This window comes from Lolium perenne, chromosome 3, assembly GCF_019359855.2.
Source record: "Lolium perenne isolate Kyuss_39 chromosome 3, Kyuss_2.0, whole genome shotgun sequence".
NCBI classification, from domain to species: Eukaryota; Viridiplantae; Streptophyta; class Magnoliopsida; order Poales; family Poaceae; genus Lolium; species Lolium perenne.
This window is the reverse complement of record NC_067246.2, coordinates 192462868-192479665: the sequence shown is the minus strand read 5'-3', so window position 1 is coordinate 192479665 and position 16798 is coordinate 192462868. Positions and strand designations below refer to the sequence as shown.

The following is a 16798-nucleotide window of genomic DNA, read 5'->3' as shown; positions in this document are numbered from 1 at the left end:
CATTTTGGTTGTCTCACATTAATTGCTTGTGATATTGTTTGTTGCAATCTTAGAATATTTCATCTTCTTAATAGCAATAATTATGTTATATATAAACTGAGATGTGGCGTCAACTACGAAAACGGAGCAGATAACGATCCAAAAGACACATCATTTGTGTGGCATCAAGTGATCAAGCCAAACAAACTTGCATTGGAAGTGTATAGTTCTCTCCAGCTCCAAAATACTCTTGTTTAATAAATCTAGATAGATTTTAGCCTTATTTTACCAAAATCCGTGACAAGTATTTCGAGTCCACGCATTCTTGCGCCATTCACCTTCTTGGAGGCGTCGCCGTAAGACCCTCCCTCATTTGGTTCCTCAAGCTCTGCTAGGTGGCCAGCCCGTCGTTGAGTTCCCCTTGGGTTGCAGTCTCGGTGCGGTGGAGGTATGTTGGCGTGGACTCGGCTGTGATCGCTCCGGTGGAACACAAGACAAGGCTCCCTCTTCATGGATCAAAATGACGCTTCGGCTTGACATTTATGTGTTGTCTTGTCTTGTGTTTTTGTGGTGTGCGCTCGGCGCGTGTGTGTTGTAATTCTTGGTGTAACTCCTAGCCGGTTGATGGCTTTGTTAATTCAAAGCCGGGCTCAGTTCGAGCCTTCCGTCTAAAAAAAAAAAAGTATTTCGAGCCATGTGGAGAGGGAGAAGTAAATTATCTAAGAAAACAAAACTTACGGTGCTGCCATGATAGCCAGAGAGAGAGGTCTGACCGTCATTGCCAGTGGCAGATCAAGTGAGGCCATGACGCCTCATGCGTGCATGTGAGGAGCCTCGAGATCGGTGGCACGTCGTACCCTTGCTGTAGTACTGATATCAGCGTACGAGTATGCAGGCCCAGCAGGGATGCGGACGTGTATGGGAAATGCTGTGATTTGTCTTCTCTCTTTTCGAGAAGCAAACCTCATGGTTTGATTCTTTCAACTTTTTACTAGCGTGTCGTGAGTGGAGGCTGCTACACATGCTAGCCAAGAGTCACGTTGTGGGACGCATTTTCTTAGCTGCACGAGTCGTGGTTGAAACTTGAAACCGGCGGCGATGATAGTAGAAGTGGTGTCAATGCTCTAAGATTCAAGTACTCCCTCGGTTAGACGGAGCGAGTATACTAGATTATTATGTACTTTGAAATTCATCACATCAAATAGTTACATTATCAAAAACATTGCATATTTGCACTGGTTGTGTGTGCTACTCTTCTAAACCAAGGGAGCCCGAATGCTATCTTTTCACTCTAAGAGCTTCTTTAAGGGATGATGTAAAATAAGTCACCTAGAAAAAATTAGGCATAAAAAAGCCATAGCAAATGGTGTAAAATAGGGCATCGATGCTTTAAAAGATGCCCTAAAATTTGGGAAGCAATTGCAACATGATATCTGATGGTGGAGAGTGAGGCTGATTTGGCGGTTGCCAAGCGCCGAGCTTGATTTGTGCCAGCGGAGGCCGATGAAAGGTAGCGATGGCGGAACATCGGCCGAAGGTGGGGTGGGGGATGCAACCTGATTCGGCTGGGGCGTACGACCAAGCGTCGAGAGCTCAACAAGGAGCAGCGGCTCGCCAACGGGCACACGAGGGTTGCGGCGGCCGCTAATCGACGTCTGTGGGCTACAACGATGTTGTGGTGGACGTCTCAAGTTGACGATTCGGCACATCGTCCTGAGTTTTAGAGGAAGTTGTAGGGGTTGCGGTGGACGTCCCGACCAGAGGGAATGAGCGACGAGGTAGCATCGGGGAAGTTTCGGTCGATGTTGTTGTCGCGATTACAATGAGAACCAACCAGAGTCAACGAGGGGTGGCGACGGTCGGCGGTGGGGAAGTTTTCAGCATGCGGTTGGGTTCCACCACATTGTTTTTAGTTTTAGGGCAGCGGTGTGGGCCCCAAATTTGCATCACTTAAGGCCAAAATTTAGGGCCAGCACCTAAAACATTTACATGAGCTAGAATATAGGAATAAGTCACCTCCTGGAGCAACGATTTTTGGTCCAAATGCCGTAAAAATGGTTAGCCTCTATTTTACATCACATGTTGCAGCACATCTCTAAGAGCCGATGTGACACCTATTTTGCTCTCCAAACGAACTGCCCCATACTCATCTAACAGTTGGGGTAGAGATCTCTTCTCACTTCTGCTAAGGCCTAAACTGAAAAGAAAAGAGATCGATATGCACAGTACCTTTATCAAAAAAGGAAGATATGCAGAGTAAAGTACAAATATTCCAACTACAATTTTAACCTATTTTTTTCTTCATTTTCTTGTGTTTTGCTTCCATCTACGGGACACTGCCAAGTGTAATGTAGGGCAGCTCTTTTATTTTCTGATTCTCCCATGATGCATGCATGTTCTGAAGATGTCTACCACATGGCGTGGACAGGTGCCTTGCAACCTGTGGCCTTAACTTCTGCAGGGAGATCACCCATGCATAATTGCCTCCTTCGTACAACTCCTTGTCGGCCAATGATGTAGGCGCACACTAATAAGCTGGAGTGGACAAACTCTTCAGGAACTGCTCTTCTTTTGCATATATTCAGCATGTCTAATACAGGCAGGCCAAAATAAATTTAAAGAAGCTTTAACTGATCAAGGGGATACAGAATCTGCACGTCGTACATATTAGTATGAATTTCTCAAAACCATTTTGTAGTGTATGGAAACATTCAAACTACTCCTACATATAGACGGCAAGATACTAAATAGCTATGGCCATTGATCCAGTGGAATCGTCACGAGTGATGGAGAGAATCCCTGCGACGTTGCTGTGCGACTTGCATTGATATCGCAGCTGCAAGAAAAGAAACAGTTTCTTGTGGAGAAGATGCTGCTCGTCACGCACAGGCACAGTCGGACTTGTCCTCAATGATGCTAAGCGGGGGAGGGTGTCTGTACGCCCGTGTCAACATGCGCTGTTCGTGACTAGGAAGGATAAGATTGCCGACGATGAGCCACACACACACACAGTCCGGGCATGGAAAATGTAGGTTCAACACAAGTAATTAATGTGCCCCCATCTCGTTCCTAACACCTGCAAATACATATACTTACATCTGTTAGGTTATGTAAGGCATTATCATTCCAAGATTTGTACATTGACCCAGAATTATTATTTGATTAAAAAGCTGATGTATTTGGGTTTGTTTTAGTAGTATTTTGCTTTATATCGTGTAGGTTTTCTAACTATGAATGAAATGTTGAACAAAATATTGTTTGGAATTTGCAAAAGAAAAGGTAGAACTTTGGAAATAACATGACCACATATATATAAATGCACCGAGGGAAAATTTGCATGACTTGATAATTTACGATATTGTCACAATAGTTTACTTTTGCAACAAAGGATACCATAATGTTGTTATTTTCTTGGTCTCCGTCACTATTTTATATTTATACATGAGTCACCACTGGTACCACATCTGTATTGTTTATGGCTTGCCCATGCTCTTAGCTATCTGGTTTTTTGGGAGTTTATCTTTGTTGCTTGTTGCAGTATTTATGTCATTACTACATTTTAAATAAAATGTTCGTGTGTGTGCCTAAGTGGTGCTTACAAACAATGATCTAAGACAATCGAAGGGAGCTTTTATCAAGATGTTTGGATTGCATTTTTAGAGAAAAATCAAAGGTCAATGACAATCTCATTATTAAGTTACCAAACCGTCTTAGTGATATCGGCTCAATAATCGTTCGGGTGGATTTGCTAGAGTACTTGTGTGAATTACTATTCTAGCTCCCTTTGGTATATGTATATGCAATCTCATTAGGAGGATATTTTTATCCCTTTTAGGATGTCTTCGGGTTGTTCGTATCTTGCCATTTTCCAATTTTCAATAGGTTCTGCAAGGCCATGAAATCTGGTTTTTAGAAATCTAAAACTTTTCAACCGTGGAGAAGCTTAAAAGATGCTTTCTTACTACTCAATTATCAATCCATTCATGCACTTAAGGATTAGTAGGGCCTTATGCGATCATAGCAATCTCACAATTTGATCTTGAAGATCGTGAATTGATCATGCATTCATGCTAATCATTACGAGATCTTGAAGATTGATGTGGTGTGCTATTGATATGAAACCTATCCTCGGTGCGAACTTTGTATGAAAGAATTGTGGGAGAGAACACCATACCGCTCGGCCAAAACTCCAACAAAATAACTTAGTACTTATAAGCATTTTCATGTCTACTTGGGTATTCTTGATTTGGCCAGAACATAATCAGGAACAAGGGAGTTTTCATGTTCTCTATGATGGTGGTCAGTGGGAGAAAGGGAAGGATTGGTACAATGGTTATGGTTAGATATGTTGTCATTGTATATCGAAAAGACATACATGATGCAATGTAGTTAACCATTGGATATTCATCCAAGGGGTAACAAAAAGTGAATTTTCTCAAGGGGAAAAAACATAGTCGTATATTTCCATAAAAGAAGATATGGTTAAAAAAGCCATGTAGTCTCCAATCCACCCTTCTTACTCAATCTAAGATAAGAAACATTGTATAGAAGAAACATGTAATAGAAAAAATATTACTAAAGTGATGCTCGCTAAGTACATATAAGCAACACATCTTTTCAAAAAAATCAATAAAACATCTTATATTTAAATCCTTATATGTGTTCTTGGATATTCATGTTCCGGCCGAAACAAAAGAGGGGAGAAAGGGTGGTCATCTTATCCAACTTTGGTTCTTGTGAACATCCGAGTACTATTGAGCCATATGTATCGAGACAACGGTAGGGTTAGAATTGTCGTGATTGTATATCAAGTACAGAAACATGATGTAATGTAAATTGTTGGATATTCATCAAAGGGAACAAGAAATTGTGGTTTCAAGAAAAAGAAAATGGAACCCACATGCACATATTTTACCCGAAGTAAAACAACATGTAGTTGCCAATTCACCTGCTGTACTCCTCATCTTGAAAAAAGCACGAGTGAAGCCACAATGAGAGATTCCGGAGTGGCAAGTTGATGGGTGGGAGGTAGGGGACAGATTGCGGAGTGAATGATGTCACGTAAACCGTCGGATATTCATCCAATGGTCAACAAGAATTGACAGATTTCAAGAAAATGATATTGAACCTACAAAAAAAATATTTCCACATAAAGTAAACGATTTGTGTTGGACAATTCACCCTTCTTACCCTTCCTCGAAAAAACAAGTACGAGTGAACATACTACATACATAGAAAATGAAATAGAGAGCTAGTAGAAAATAAGAAGAAAAATGATGAATGAATAAAATAAAAATAGAGAGATGTGAGAGCATATAAATTGCCCAAAGCCCTCCTTCTATCCCTGCGCCTCCATTGCCTCCCCTTTTCCTTCCTCCTCCCCTCTCAAACGGCTGCGCGGCTCCCCCAATCCCCTCCTAAAACCTCTCCTCAGTCCTCCCTCTCCTCCGCCCGCTCGCGAGCGCTCACGGACATCAAAACCACATAGCCCAAGAGCAAGCGCGACAGCCCGGCTCGGTGTGAAGAAAGATTCGGGCGGCGGCGGCGGCGGCGGCGGCGGATTGACCTGAGATTTCCGGCGAGATGAAGTACGTGCTGGTCACCGGCGGCGTGGTGAGCGGCCTCGGCAAGGGCGTCACGGCCAGCAGCATCGGCGTCGTCCTCAAGGCGTGCGGCCTCCGCATTACGTCCATCAAGATCGGTACGTGCCCACCGCCGGCCGTGTGATGTTTCTTTTTTCTTTCCACCGTTCAAGAACCGCCTTTCCGGGGCCCCTGAAAAGGCGTGGTTTGGGGCTTTGTCGGGAAGGGGTTGGCTTCGTGGGTCTCGAGCCCGCCCTCGATCCGGTTTCCGGCGAAGGATTTGTTTTGATTAGGATTTCAATTTTTTTGAGAGCGATTCGGGCGGCTCAAGGCTGCTGGGTGGGAGTAGGTGCAGGGAGGCCCCAGGATTCTTGGCTGGGTTTGGTGGAAAAGCCCCTCTTTCGAACATTCCTCCCGTTTTGAGCCCGGGGTTTTAGCCTTTAGGAGTTGTGGTGTAGGAATGGCTATGATGTTGATTACCTTGCTAATCTTTGGCTTGTGCGCGCATGAGAGACAGATTTTATTATACTTTCAATTTGAAGATTTGTTTCGTTAGTGGCCTAGTGGAAGAGAACTTTTAGACTCTACAAAGGGAAACTTGTCCCCCGGTTTCTACTTCAGTAGAAGACCATTTCGGAGGGCTACCAAGATCTTTTATGGACTGGTGATTGGTGGTATCCGTTGCTCGAGGAATAAAGGTTTGATGTCTGAACAATGGTGGCCCATTGAAGAAAGCTTCCGACTTTTCCTTCATTGGCTAGCACTTGCGTCTGTGGTATATATGGCCATTACTTCGGGAGAAAGATTTGTGAAAGTTACATGGAAGAGTTCCAAAATATCTGAACTGCTGCAACTCTCAGATTTGTTTCTTTAGTGGCCTAGTGGAAGAGAACTTTTAGACTCTACAAAGGGAAACTTGTCCCCCGGTTTCTACTTCAGTAGAAGACCATTTCGGAGGGCTACCAAGATCTTTTATGGACTGGTGATTGGTGGTATCCGTTGCTCGAGGAATAAAGGTTCGATGTCTGAACAATGGTGGCCCATTGAAGAAAGCTTCCGACTTTTGCTTCATTGGCTAGCACTTGCGTCTGTGGTATATATGGCCATTACTTCGGGAGAAAGATTTGTGAAAGTTACATGGAAGAGTTCCAAAATATCTGAACTGCTGCAACTCTCAGATTTTGCGCTGCTACACTTTCATCCTCTGTCGTGGTTGAGACAGGTGCTTTGAAAAGACTAGACTTTCCCTTCCCTCCTTGTCTTTGTCTTTCAGACGCCTCGTGCTCTGCAGGCCTCACTGGTGCTAATTTAGATATAGGCTACCTGTATCGTTGTCACAAACCATTGGATGCCAACTTAGAGTTGGAACCTTTGACCTGAATCAATGTTATACTACATGTCTTGTTTGCTCCTAGTTGTTATTCTTATCCAGTATCACCTAAACACTGCTTTGTTTTTGCTGTTGTAAGCTTGTAGCCTTGTGACTTCCTGTAACATTGTGGCACTTGGGGGCTTGATTGTACCTTTTGCCTTGTAGAACGAGTGGCGGCATGCCAGCTAATACTTGCTCCGTTGCTCTAGTTGTTTGCTCTTGGCTTCATGAGGTTGACATGTTCTCTTTGCATTATCTGATTATGCAGATCCTTATCTTAATACCGATGCTGGGACTATGTCCCCGTTCGAACACGGTGAAGTGTTTGTGTTAGATGATGGTGGTGAGGTACTGACATAGGAACACGTCAAATATTGCAACGGCTAGGGAATGTTGGTCACCTTGTTAAGTGTTGTCTCTGAATCTTGCAGGTGGACTTGGATCTTGGGAATTATGAAAGGTTTCTTGATATTAAACTCACCCGGGACAACAATATAACCACTGGCAAGATCTACCAGGTAAGGCACACTAATGTATTTAATGTCCCAACATCAATTCTTTTGTGATGCAAACATTTAAAAGTTTTGAAATGTTTCAGTTGATGCTGATGTTGATATACGTGTACTTTATATGAAGGAAAGGGATGTCTTTGTTGTATGTTACTAGAAATGTTTGCAAAATAATTTGTAGTTATTTAACCACAATGATATATAAGAGTTATAGCACGTCAGATGTATGTGACATCGTAAGTACAGTTGCTGTTCCCTGCATAACAAACTGTTCTGACTTTTCGTACTTTGCCTCTTTTTTGTTGTTGATGACAGTCTGTTATTGACAAGGAGAGGAAAGGGGAATACTTGGGAAAGACTGTGCAGGTGAGAATCACCTTATGCACTCTTATCTTTGTTTGTCTGTCCTCGTAGCTACTGTATGTATGTTTCTTTGAGTGCTGACTATTAAATCTATTTACCCTCAAGGTTGTGCCACACATCACAAATGCCATACAAGACTGGATTGAGCGTGTTGCGATGATACCGGTGGATGGCAAGGACGGACCAGCTGATGTCTGTGTGATAGAACTGGGGGGAACAATTGGTGTGCATGAGATAGTCTTTTTTGTTGTTTTTTAGAGCTATTCCTTGTATAGCTGTCACTTGATTGTGTTTTCACTCCTACTACAGGTGATATTGAATCTATGCCATTCATTGAAGCTTTGGGTCAATTCTCTTATCGTGTTGGTGAGAAACTCACAGTTATATTGATAAATAAACACTGTAGGCCATCTTTCCTAGGTTAGTGGGCACTTATATTCTTCTTTGGATATTACTTTGGTTGCCAGGACCTGGTAACTTCTGTTTGGTGCATGTCAGTCTTGTTCCAGTTCTAAATGTTGTTGGTGAACAGGTAGCCAAACTCTCTTGTTGATTCATTCATTATGTTTCTCCGCAACTACTTTATGATGTACATCTTATTATGTGAAAAAACATTTTATTTCTATTTACCTAATGTTTGTTCTGTCTGTTATTTATTACTCTTGAAGAAAACTAAGCCGACTCAACACAGTGTGCGTGGTTTAAGGGGACTTGGTCTCACCCCAAATATTTTAGCTTGTCGCAGTACAAAGGTTAGTCAGCCATTCATTTACAACAATTTTGTATCTTAGTAGGCTTCTCTTTATTCGTTTTTGTATCACTTTTCGTAATCTGCAATTATATTTGACAGGAACTGGAAGAAAATGTGAAAGAGAAACTCTCCCAGTTCTGCCATGTGCCGGTAATTGAACTGTAATTTTTTTTGTTGCTGATTGCTTCATATTCTTGGTAGCTAATTCTTTCTGGTAGCTCATGAACAATTGTATTGTGCAGGCAGCTAACATTGTCACTCTATATGATGTTTCCAATATTTGGCGTATTCCATTGTTGCTACGGGTATAGCACAACTCATCTTCTGTGTGCTAATTTATTTTTGGTGTATGAACATTCATGTTCAATTCTGAATCTTATTTATGCCATGTAGGACCAAAAAGCACATGAAGCTATTCTTAAAGTTCTGAACATTCAAAGGTTTGTCTCTACATATCTAGTCAGTATGTTCTTACACAAGCTGTAGTATTTTCTGTTAGTGCAATAAATATTTGTGTACACATTTTCAGCTTTCCTGGTGAGCCAAAATTGGACGAGTGGGTTGCAAGAGCTACTATGTTTGATACCCTTCAGGATACTGTTAGTCTTTTTTCCACTTTGATTACCGCCCTTAGTATTTTCAATCATAGTTCCAACTGACTAATGATCTTATTTCAGGTGAGGATTGCTATGGTTGGAAAGTACACTGGTCTATCTGATTCTTACCTCTCTGTGCTGAAGGTAAGTTTGATGTTACCATATTTTTATACCTTTTAAATGATTGCTGGTGTTTAATAGTGAAGTCTGATGCCAAAAAAAATGCAGGCCCTCTTGCACGCTTCTGTTGATTGCCGCAGGAAGCTTGTTGTTGATTGGGTTGCTTCTACAGATCTTGAGGACTCCACCAAAATTGAGGTACGGCAGTGTTTTTCTTTTTCTGTATGTTTGATTTGGGCTGTTTCCTTTTCTTATGTGATCCTTTCTAACTTCTCTAGGCACCTGATGCTTACGAATCAGCATGGACTTTATTGAAGGTGATGAGTTTTCACCAACATTTCACTCAAAGTTGAATTGTTCACATGTATAATTCATGTAAATATTTTGATCATGGTTATCTGAATATCTTTTATTTCAGGGTGCCGATGGCATTTTAGTACCTGGTGGCTTTGGAGATAGAGGTGTTCAAGGAAAAATCCTGGCTGCTCAGTATGCGCGCGAAAACAATGTACCATATCTTGGTATATGTCTTGGAATGCAGATGGCTGTCGTAGAGTATGCTAGGAATGTCATGAAACTCTCTGATGCGAACAGCACTGAATTTGATCCCAATGCCAAGACCCCATGTGTTATTTTTATGCCGGAGGTAATTATTTTGTTAAGTTGCTTGCAGTCTTTGTTGTGAATCATCCCAGTTTCTCATTAGAAATGGGGGGATGGAGCAACTTTCTATCGATCCCTTGCAGTTATTGAAATCAAATTTTAATTCAACTTTTAATCAAATTTTAATTCAACTTTTAGGGTTCGAAAACACATATGGGTGGTACAATGCGCCTAGGATCGAGGAGGACATTCTTCAAGGTTGCTGATTGCAAGTCTGCTAAATTGTGAGTGTATATAGACCCTTCTCCATATTTATTGCCCTAAGCCTAGGGTCACATGTTATTAGCATTCCTCGTTACAGAATTGTGGGGTTTCTCACGAATTATTTTTACTGTTTAGGTATGGCAATGTGGATTATGTTGATGAGAGGCACCGGCACAGATATGAGGTCTGCTTTTCATAATTGCTTGTTCATAGATGCAATGAACAATCTATCACATGATTGATCTCCATAAGTCCTGGCCTGTTCTTAGGGGTCTGAAACATGTTTATCTTCACAGGTAAATCCTGATATGGTGCCAGAGTTTGAAATTGCTGGACTTCAATTTGTTGGGAAAGATGAGAGTGGCAGGAGAATGGAGGTTTGACTAAAACCATGACTTGCTTGAAAAATCTTTTGTTTTGGCAGACTTTATGTCTTAATAAAGTTGCTAATCTTCCAGATAATCGAAATACCAAATCACAAATATTTTGTTGGCGCACAATTTCATCCTGAATTCAAGTCAAGACCTTCAAAACCTTCTCCGTTATTTGTTGGTAAGCTGCTGAGGAATCTCCTGACTTGTATTTTCCGTCTATTCATGTGTTGGAAAACACTAAGTTTATCATATTTTGAAGAACAGTTGTCCGAAGCTATTTGTTAATCCTCGCTTGTATTTTGCAGGGCTAATCGCTGCCTCATCTGGGCAACTGGGTAAGGTTCTGCAGGACTGCTCCAGCGACCATGTGGTTCCTGCTAAACATCAAAATGCTCCATATGTGCCTGCAGTACACCAAAATGGGCATGCTAAGAAGCTTATGAATGGCCTATCGAATGGAACATACTACCCCAATGGGAACGGTGTCCATGCCTAGTGCCTCACCTTGCTGCTCAAAGGATTTGCACCCTTTTACTTGTTTTTTTGCAGTTCTTGTTGCATCAGTTTTGCAGTGGCTGGCTGGCTAAACTACCATTGGTCGCTCGAGGAAGAAAAAGTTCTTTTGCTCGATGCTGACTGTCTGCAGGGGATGGTGCTCGTTCCGTGGGTTTTAGTGAAAGAACCGAGCTTGATCTGCGTGAGAGTGGTTTGCGTGTTGTTCTCTACCATCTTCTGTAAAAGAGAACAGAAGTGGGTAAGAAGAGTTTCCATGCTGTATATCTGAAAAAGGAAAGGCTGAATGTTTTATTTGTTCTTGCTTAAGATAGATTTTAAGGGAGTTCTGAAGAAAAATGCTGGGATGTAAGAGAATTTTGGTGTTTGGCAGTTTGTACTTGGACGCGGTTTTTGTGCCTTTGCACAAATAAGTTAGTGTTTTGTATGATTTACCTGTGCCTGCCTTGTTCTGCATCATGGCAGTTATTTAGCTGGTAGATTCTGGAGAAATGTTATGTCGTCTCTCAAGATGAACTTGGATCGTGTAGTGTTTTGTACAGTTCTGACACTAGGCATCATCTGTCGGGATTAAGTGAATCCTGTTAAGTTTGAATTCAGCAAGCGCTCCACGATGAGGCAGAAAAGTCGTACCAAAGTGAAGCTATAGCGAATTTCACTACTTTTCAGATCATGGGTTTCAGTATTGTTTTATTTTCCTGAGAAACAAGAACATTTCAGTATTACCGAATGTAACTGGAACTAAATAACATCATTTCAAATATTATAACTGTAAATCTACAGGCTTAAATCACCAAGCGCTATCTTCTATGCCTGGGAGCCTCTGGAGTATTTCCATCCTGCATGATCCAAAGCAGGGAAGCCACCAACCATTCTTCACCCGCCTCCAATATTTACTAGTTGCTCATTCCTCCCAGCCTTCAAGAAACTTGTTGATATTCCATCCCACACGATGAGCGCATTCTTTGGGCCCTCCAGTTTGCAGAACCCTGCAATGGCGAGCACAGAGGCAACGTTGTGGGCGCAGGCATCCAGAGTAAAAAGGAAAAAAATGCAGCTGAAAAATCGAGTCCAATCCATGGCCATCTCACAGAACATTTGGGGTCCTCAAGGTTGAAGGGCCCTGCTTTGGAGACCACAGAGGCAGCGTTGGTGGCACAGGCATCCAGAGTAAAAAGGAAAAAAAAATGCAGCTGAAAAATTGGCTGCACAGGTGGTACTGCTGTCGGGTGAACAATTGCTACCTCCTATTGAGCAGGGGAGCAAATATATCTTCCGTGTTCATATAGAAAGTTTGCCATACTAGCCTCAAAGTTTCTCTGGAATCCAGTTTTTTTTTATGAGGAGCCACACGGCTCCCAATTTCATTTAAGAAACTGGAGTTATGCCATGTTACACGACAACCCTCTTACGCACATTGACGCCAAATCTACCTAGATAAGATAGGAAATCACTCCCAAATCAAACAGCCTTCAAAACTTCAGAAAGCTAAAAGACAGCTACAGTTTTACTTTCACTCTTCTTTTGATCATACACATAGTAGAGAGTAACCCAGCAGAAGCATATTGTGGTTGATTACTTTTTTCCAGAAATAGTATCAGCCATCACATATCCTTCTCGTCACCATGCCAACAACCAAAAACATCCTTTATCACTTTCCTCAATCTATCCTTTACCCGGTGCAGAGCTCCTCGAACCTGTCCTTTCTGAAGAACGTTCCAATGGTCGAGTAACTGACAAAGAGAAAGGATCACATTAGTTGGATCACTAGGCATTTTCCGTTGAAAACAAGCGTCATTCCTTGTTTTCAGGGTTCCACAGCAAACTGCCTGCACCAATCATCACAATAGTATCCCTTCTGGCATAAATCATGCAAACTATATCTACTGTTTTCCACTGATCCCCAAAGCACTACAAATAACACAACAATTATATCTAGCTAAGGGACAGTTGAAAAACAGATGATCTACACTTTCTGCAGCTCCACAAAATTCACAGAGACAGTTTCTTTTCCATCCTTTCTTGACTAGATTATCTTTAGTCCGCACCCTATTCTTAATCACCCACCAAATAAAAGCATTGATTTTCAAGGGAATTCTGATCCTCCAAATCAGACTGAAATCCAGTGTTCACCGATGTGATAGTGGAAAGCAGACAGCAGCATGACGGCAAGCGGCAAAATAATGTAACCAAACCAGCAACCATTATTTACCAATCAGTAGGAGCCTGCTCATTCCTGCATGTGACCCTCTGATATGCAATGCAATGCCAAAGTACGGAGCGAACATGAACAGGGAAGAAACAAAGGATTTGCTTGTCTCAGCTGTGAAGGGTTTTCTTCAGAAGTTGGCTGAAGAGGGCACAAAATATGTATGCTGATATGGTATGCAGATCGATACATATTGATATGGTGAAGTTAAATCAGGGGGAGCAAATTCACCATGTATCGCGTAAACTAAACTACCAATATAGGATCGCACTTGGTTGATCGAAAGGCCTTATCGTTCAGTAACAAGTCAGCAGTACGACAGTTGCTGTGTATCGTTGCTGCAGCAAGATAACATATCCGAAAAATGTGTATGCTAAACCAATTAAACGATCAACACTATTAAGAGTCTCATGATTGAACTGGCAATAGAGCCTCATGAAATTTCTTTATTGAACTGGCAATAGGACCTCATGATTCATCAAACAAGAACAGAACTTCACCTCCGAGTCTAGATGCGAATGTTCACGCGGTGGCCGCCGTCTTTGCTAGCTGCTGCTTGTCCTCTTCTGCGTCCTCCTCTTCGTTGCTGGCACCCGGCGTGAGGCCGGCATCCTTCTCAAGCTCCTGCCATGGACCATTGAAGTGGTCAGGGAACTTCTTGCGCAGCCCAACCACCACACGCCTTGCTGCCCGCCCCTTGCCAGCCTTATTGAGACCGACCACCAGCTTCCGCACCGTGCCCAGTTCCACCACCTTCCGGCGCTTCACCCCCTCATAGAACACATCTTCCGCTTCTGACCACCTCTCCGCGTTGCAAAGTGCACGGGCCATGGCAGTGTAAGTCGAGCAATCCGGCGTCGACTTGGCCTCAGTATTCCCCTCTGCTCCCACCTTCTCCTGAAAGCTCATGTATACCTCCAGGGCCTCGTCCACCCTTTTGTGCCGCCCCAGCACCCGGATCAGGCCGTTGTAGGAGACAGCGTCTGGCTGGATCCCTGCCTCCTCGTGCATGGCCCGGATCAGCTCCTTAACCTCCTCAACCGTGCCGGCTGTGGACTTGTAGGTGATCCTGACGTTGTAGGCGGCGGCATCGGGCTTGATGCCGTGCTTGTCGACCATGTCGCGCCACAGCTCTTCGGCGCGGTGGGGCTTCTTCTCCTTGTAGTAGGAGTCGATGATGGCCGTGTAAAGGTGGAGGGAGGGCGGCTCCTCCCCGTGGAGGAGGTACACCGCTTCGTCGGCGCCTTTGGTGATGCAGAGTGATTTGGCGAGGATGGACCAGGTGACGGCGTTGCGCGGCGCGGAGGAGTGCGCGTTCAGTAGACCGGGTACGCGCTCGCCGTGGCGGCGGCGGCGGAGGAGTGGGCCCAGGAGAGCGTTGAGGAGCTCGGAGGTGGGCGACGGGATGGTGGAGAGGATGGCGGAGGCCTGGTCGGGGAGACCGACCACGGACAGGGCGGAGATTACAGCTTTGGGGTGCGCCGATATGAGCGGCGCGACGGTGGCGTCGATGTCGGTGAGACGGCCGGCGCGAGCAAGGTTGCGGATGCGGGCTATCGGGACAGCGTATTCAGAGACAGCGGCGGCGGTGGAGAGCAGGCGGCGGCCGGAGGCAGAGAAGAAGGCGGCCATGGCTGCGGCGGAGCTGGGTCTGGTCGATCCGAGGTTCGGGGGTTAGGGTTTAGACAAGTGGGGGAAGATTGCATTTTGCGGGTTTCTCACTTGGGAAATGGAGATGGGACGAACGAGTTCGAGTTAGTGGGCCTAAGCCTGAGCTCATTGTCCGGCCCACTTCACCTGCCTAATAGTTTCTGTCATCTAAACAGAGATCAATTTCTGCTCCCCTAAAAAAAATCAATTTCTGCTAAGAAACAGAGATCAATTTTCCTTGAAAAAAGTTTCCCAAACAATAAAGAAAGAAGAAAAGTTTTGCCTCACGTCAACAATTGCCCTGATAACTAGAGGAAAACCAAGCAAAATACAAGATTATTACACTCACACACAACCATAGAACTTACCGCTCAAAATGGCACCCCAACCAACCTTGGAAATTTGGAGTTTTTCTAATATCTATAGTGAAAAGTAGGGAAATTTGATCTATATCTAGTGGTTAATTGGGAGTTCAATTATATTCCCTCCATTTATAACATATTTTTGCTCTAATTTAAATTTAAGCTTTAACCATTTTCACCTATTCTCGATTATTTTAATTCTTTTGAGGATACACGCTGAAATTGGAGGACCAAAATACCCATGCACGATGTTTACTGAACTGGACCCGAGTCAAATCGATTCAGTCCACGTGACTTTGTCCTCGCCTACGGCATGTTCCTTCCCCTTGTTGTTGCCGCTCAGTGTTACCATGTTGTTCATCTTCAAAGGGCCACGAGGGGCATGATCAATGATTAACGCTACACGCAAGACCCACTTATCAGAGGACAAATTATCGAAGTACAGAGTAATAAGGGCCAATCATCCATCACAATATAAGCACGGAACTTTTGTGCGTACACCATTGCTCTTTTCCTTGTCCAAAAGGTTTGTTTTCCATATGGATGCCTAGATGTGCAACGTCGTACAAGCACCATACAAGGGCAAATCATAAAACTACCAAGTAACACGTGGTTGAAGTTCAAATTTCCCGAAAAGTAAGAATCAGTACTCTTTAACTTTTAAGTTTTAACATTCAAGTGGGTGCGGACAAAGAAATAAATGCATTCAGAAAATATAATGCAAAAAAGGCAAATAATTTTGGCAAACGTTAGGAACCGTAGCTATATAGTTGGTTTGACTTTCACATTCAAGGTGGTACCTAAACCGCAAAAATCATGTCACTCCTACAAAGGAATCCCAAACAAATATTTATCCGTATATGTAGATTTTTCAAAAATGCGACACCATTTTGCAAAATTTCCTGAGAATCTATAAAACTTACGACATGTAGCAAAAAAAACTTGTGCAACATTTCGAGCATGCTCATGTACCAAAAAAATACAATACGTAGCTAATCCCCATTTGTTTATAGAAAAATGTAAAATTCGTGTCGCGGTTTGTAAAAAAAAGACCAATGCATTCAATTGTATGCATAACTCATCCAACATTTGAGGAATATCTCCTAACAATGAAACAAAATCACTCTACCATACACATAGAGATCTATGTAGCATTTTACATGTGCTTAAACAATAAAAATGATAGCGAATGGCAAACAATTGTCTGCAACTGAAAGTGCATGGAGCCCCCATGTGTGGTTTTGGTAATTAATGAAAATCCCTATGGACTAATGTTTGCATTGAGATATATTTGTAGGAGTTGTCCATAGGCAATTCTTGAACCATATGTTGGCTTCAAGGTTGCAATAAGAAGAATTTGATGAAGGATATCAAGTGTCAAGTATGTCTTGAAGATGAAGATGAAGTGAGCCCTCAAGTTACTTCAAGACATCAACATGATGAAGAATGAAGAAATGAAGTGCAAGTTCAAGATGAGCCAACTCTAAGAGTTCATAAGCTTGAAGCTTGCCATGGAGAAATGAAGTGCAAGTTCAAGATGAGCCATCTTGA

The 16798-nt window shown here is 42.9% G+C and overlaps 2 protein-coding genes across 3 annotated transcripts; one reads left to right on the top strand and one right to left on the bottom strand.

Moving 5' to 3' along the window:
* The first annotated feature begins 5318 nt into the window (after positions 1 to 5318).
* On the top strand, positions 5319 to 11460 carry LOC127342950 (uncharacterized). The gene is made up of 21 exons (XM_051368981.2): positions 5319 to 5680; positions 7202 to 7281; positions 7365 to 7451; positions 7758 to 7808; positions 7911 to 8028; positions 8115 to 8171; positions 8273 to 8337; positions 8474 to 8557; positions 8656 to 8706; positions 8799 to 8861; positions 8950 to 8996; positions 9086 to 9155; positions 9234 to 9296; positions 9381 to 9470; positions 9551 to 9589; positions 9691 to 9918; positions 10074 to 10159; positions 10275 to 10323; positions 10436 to 10516; positions 10598 to 10691; positions 10819 to 11460. The coding sequence occupies exons 1-21, from the start codon at positions 5563 to 5565 to the stop codon at positions 11007 to 11009; spliced, it is 1812 nt and encodes a 603-aa protein (XP_051224941.1). The 5' UTR covers positions 5319 to 5562; the 3' UTR covers positions 11010 to 11460.
* A 225-nt stretch (positions 11461 to 11685) lies between these two features.
* On the bottom strand, positions 11686 to 14954 carry LOC127342951 (small ribosomal subunit protein mL103 (rPPR7)). Of its 2 annotated transcripts, none has more exons than XM_051368983.2 (2): positions 13736 to 14954; positions 11686 to 12015 (listed from the first exon to the last, which is right to left on the bottom strand). In XM_051368983.2, the coding sequence occupies exon 1, from the start codon at positions 14865 to 14867 to the stop codon at positions 13758 to 13760; it is 1110 nt and encodes a 369-aa protein (XP_051224943.1). In that variant the 5' UTR covers positions 14868 to 14954; the 3' UTR covers positions 11686 to 12015; positions 13736 to 13757. The 2 variants fall into 2 exon arrangements, with proteins under 2 accessions (XP_051224943.1, XP_051224942.1); XM_051368982.1 differs by lacking the exon at positions 11686 to 12015 and adding an exon at positions 12277 to 12759.
* Positions 14955 to 16798: the final 1844 nt, after the last annotated feature.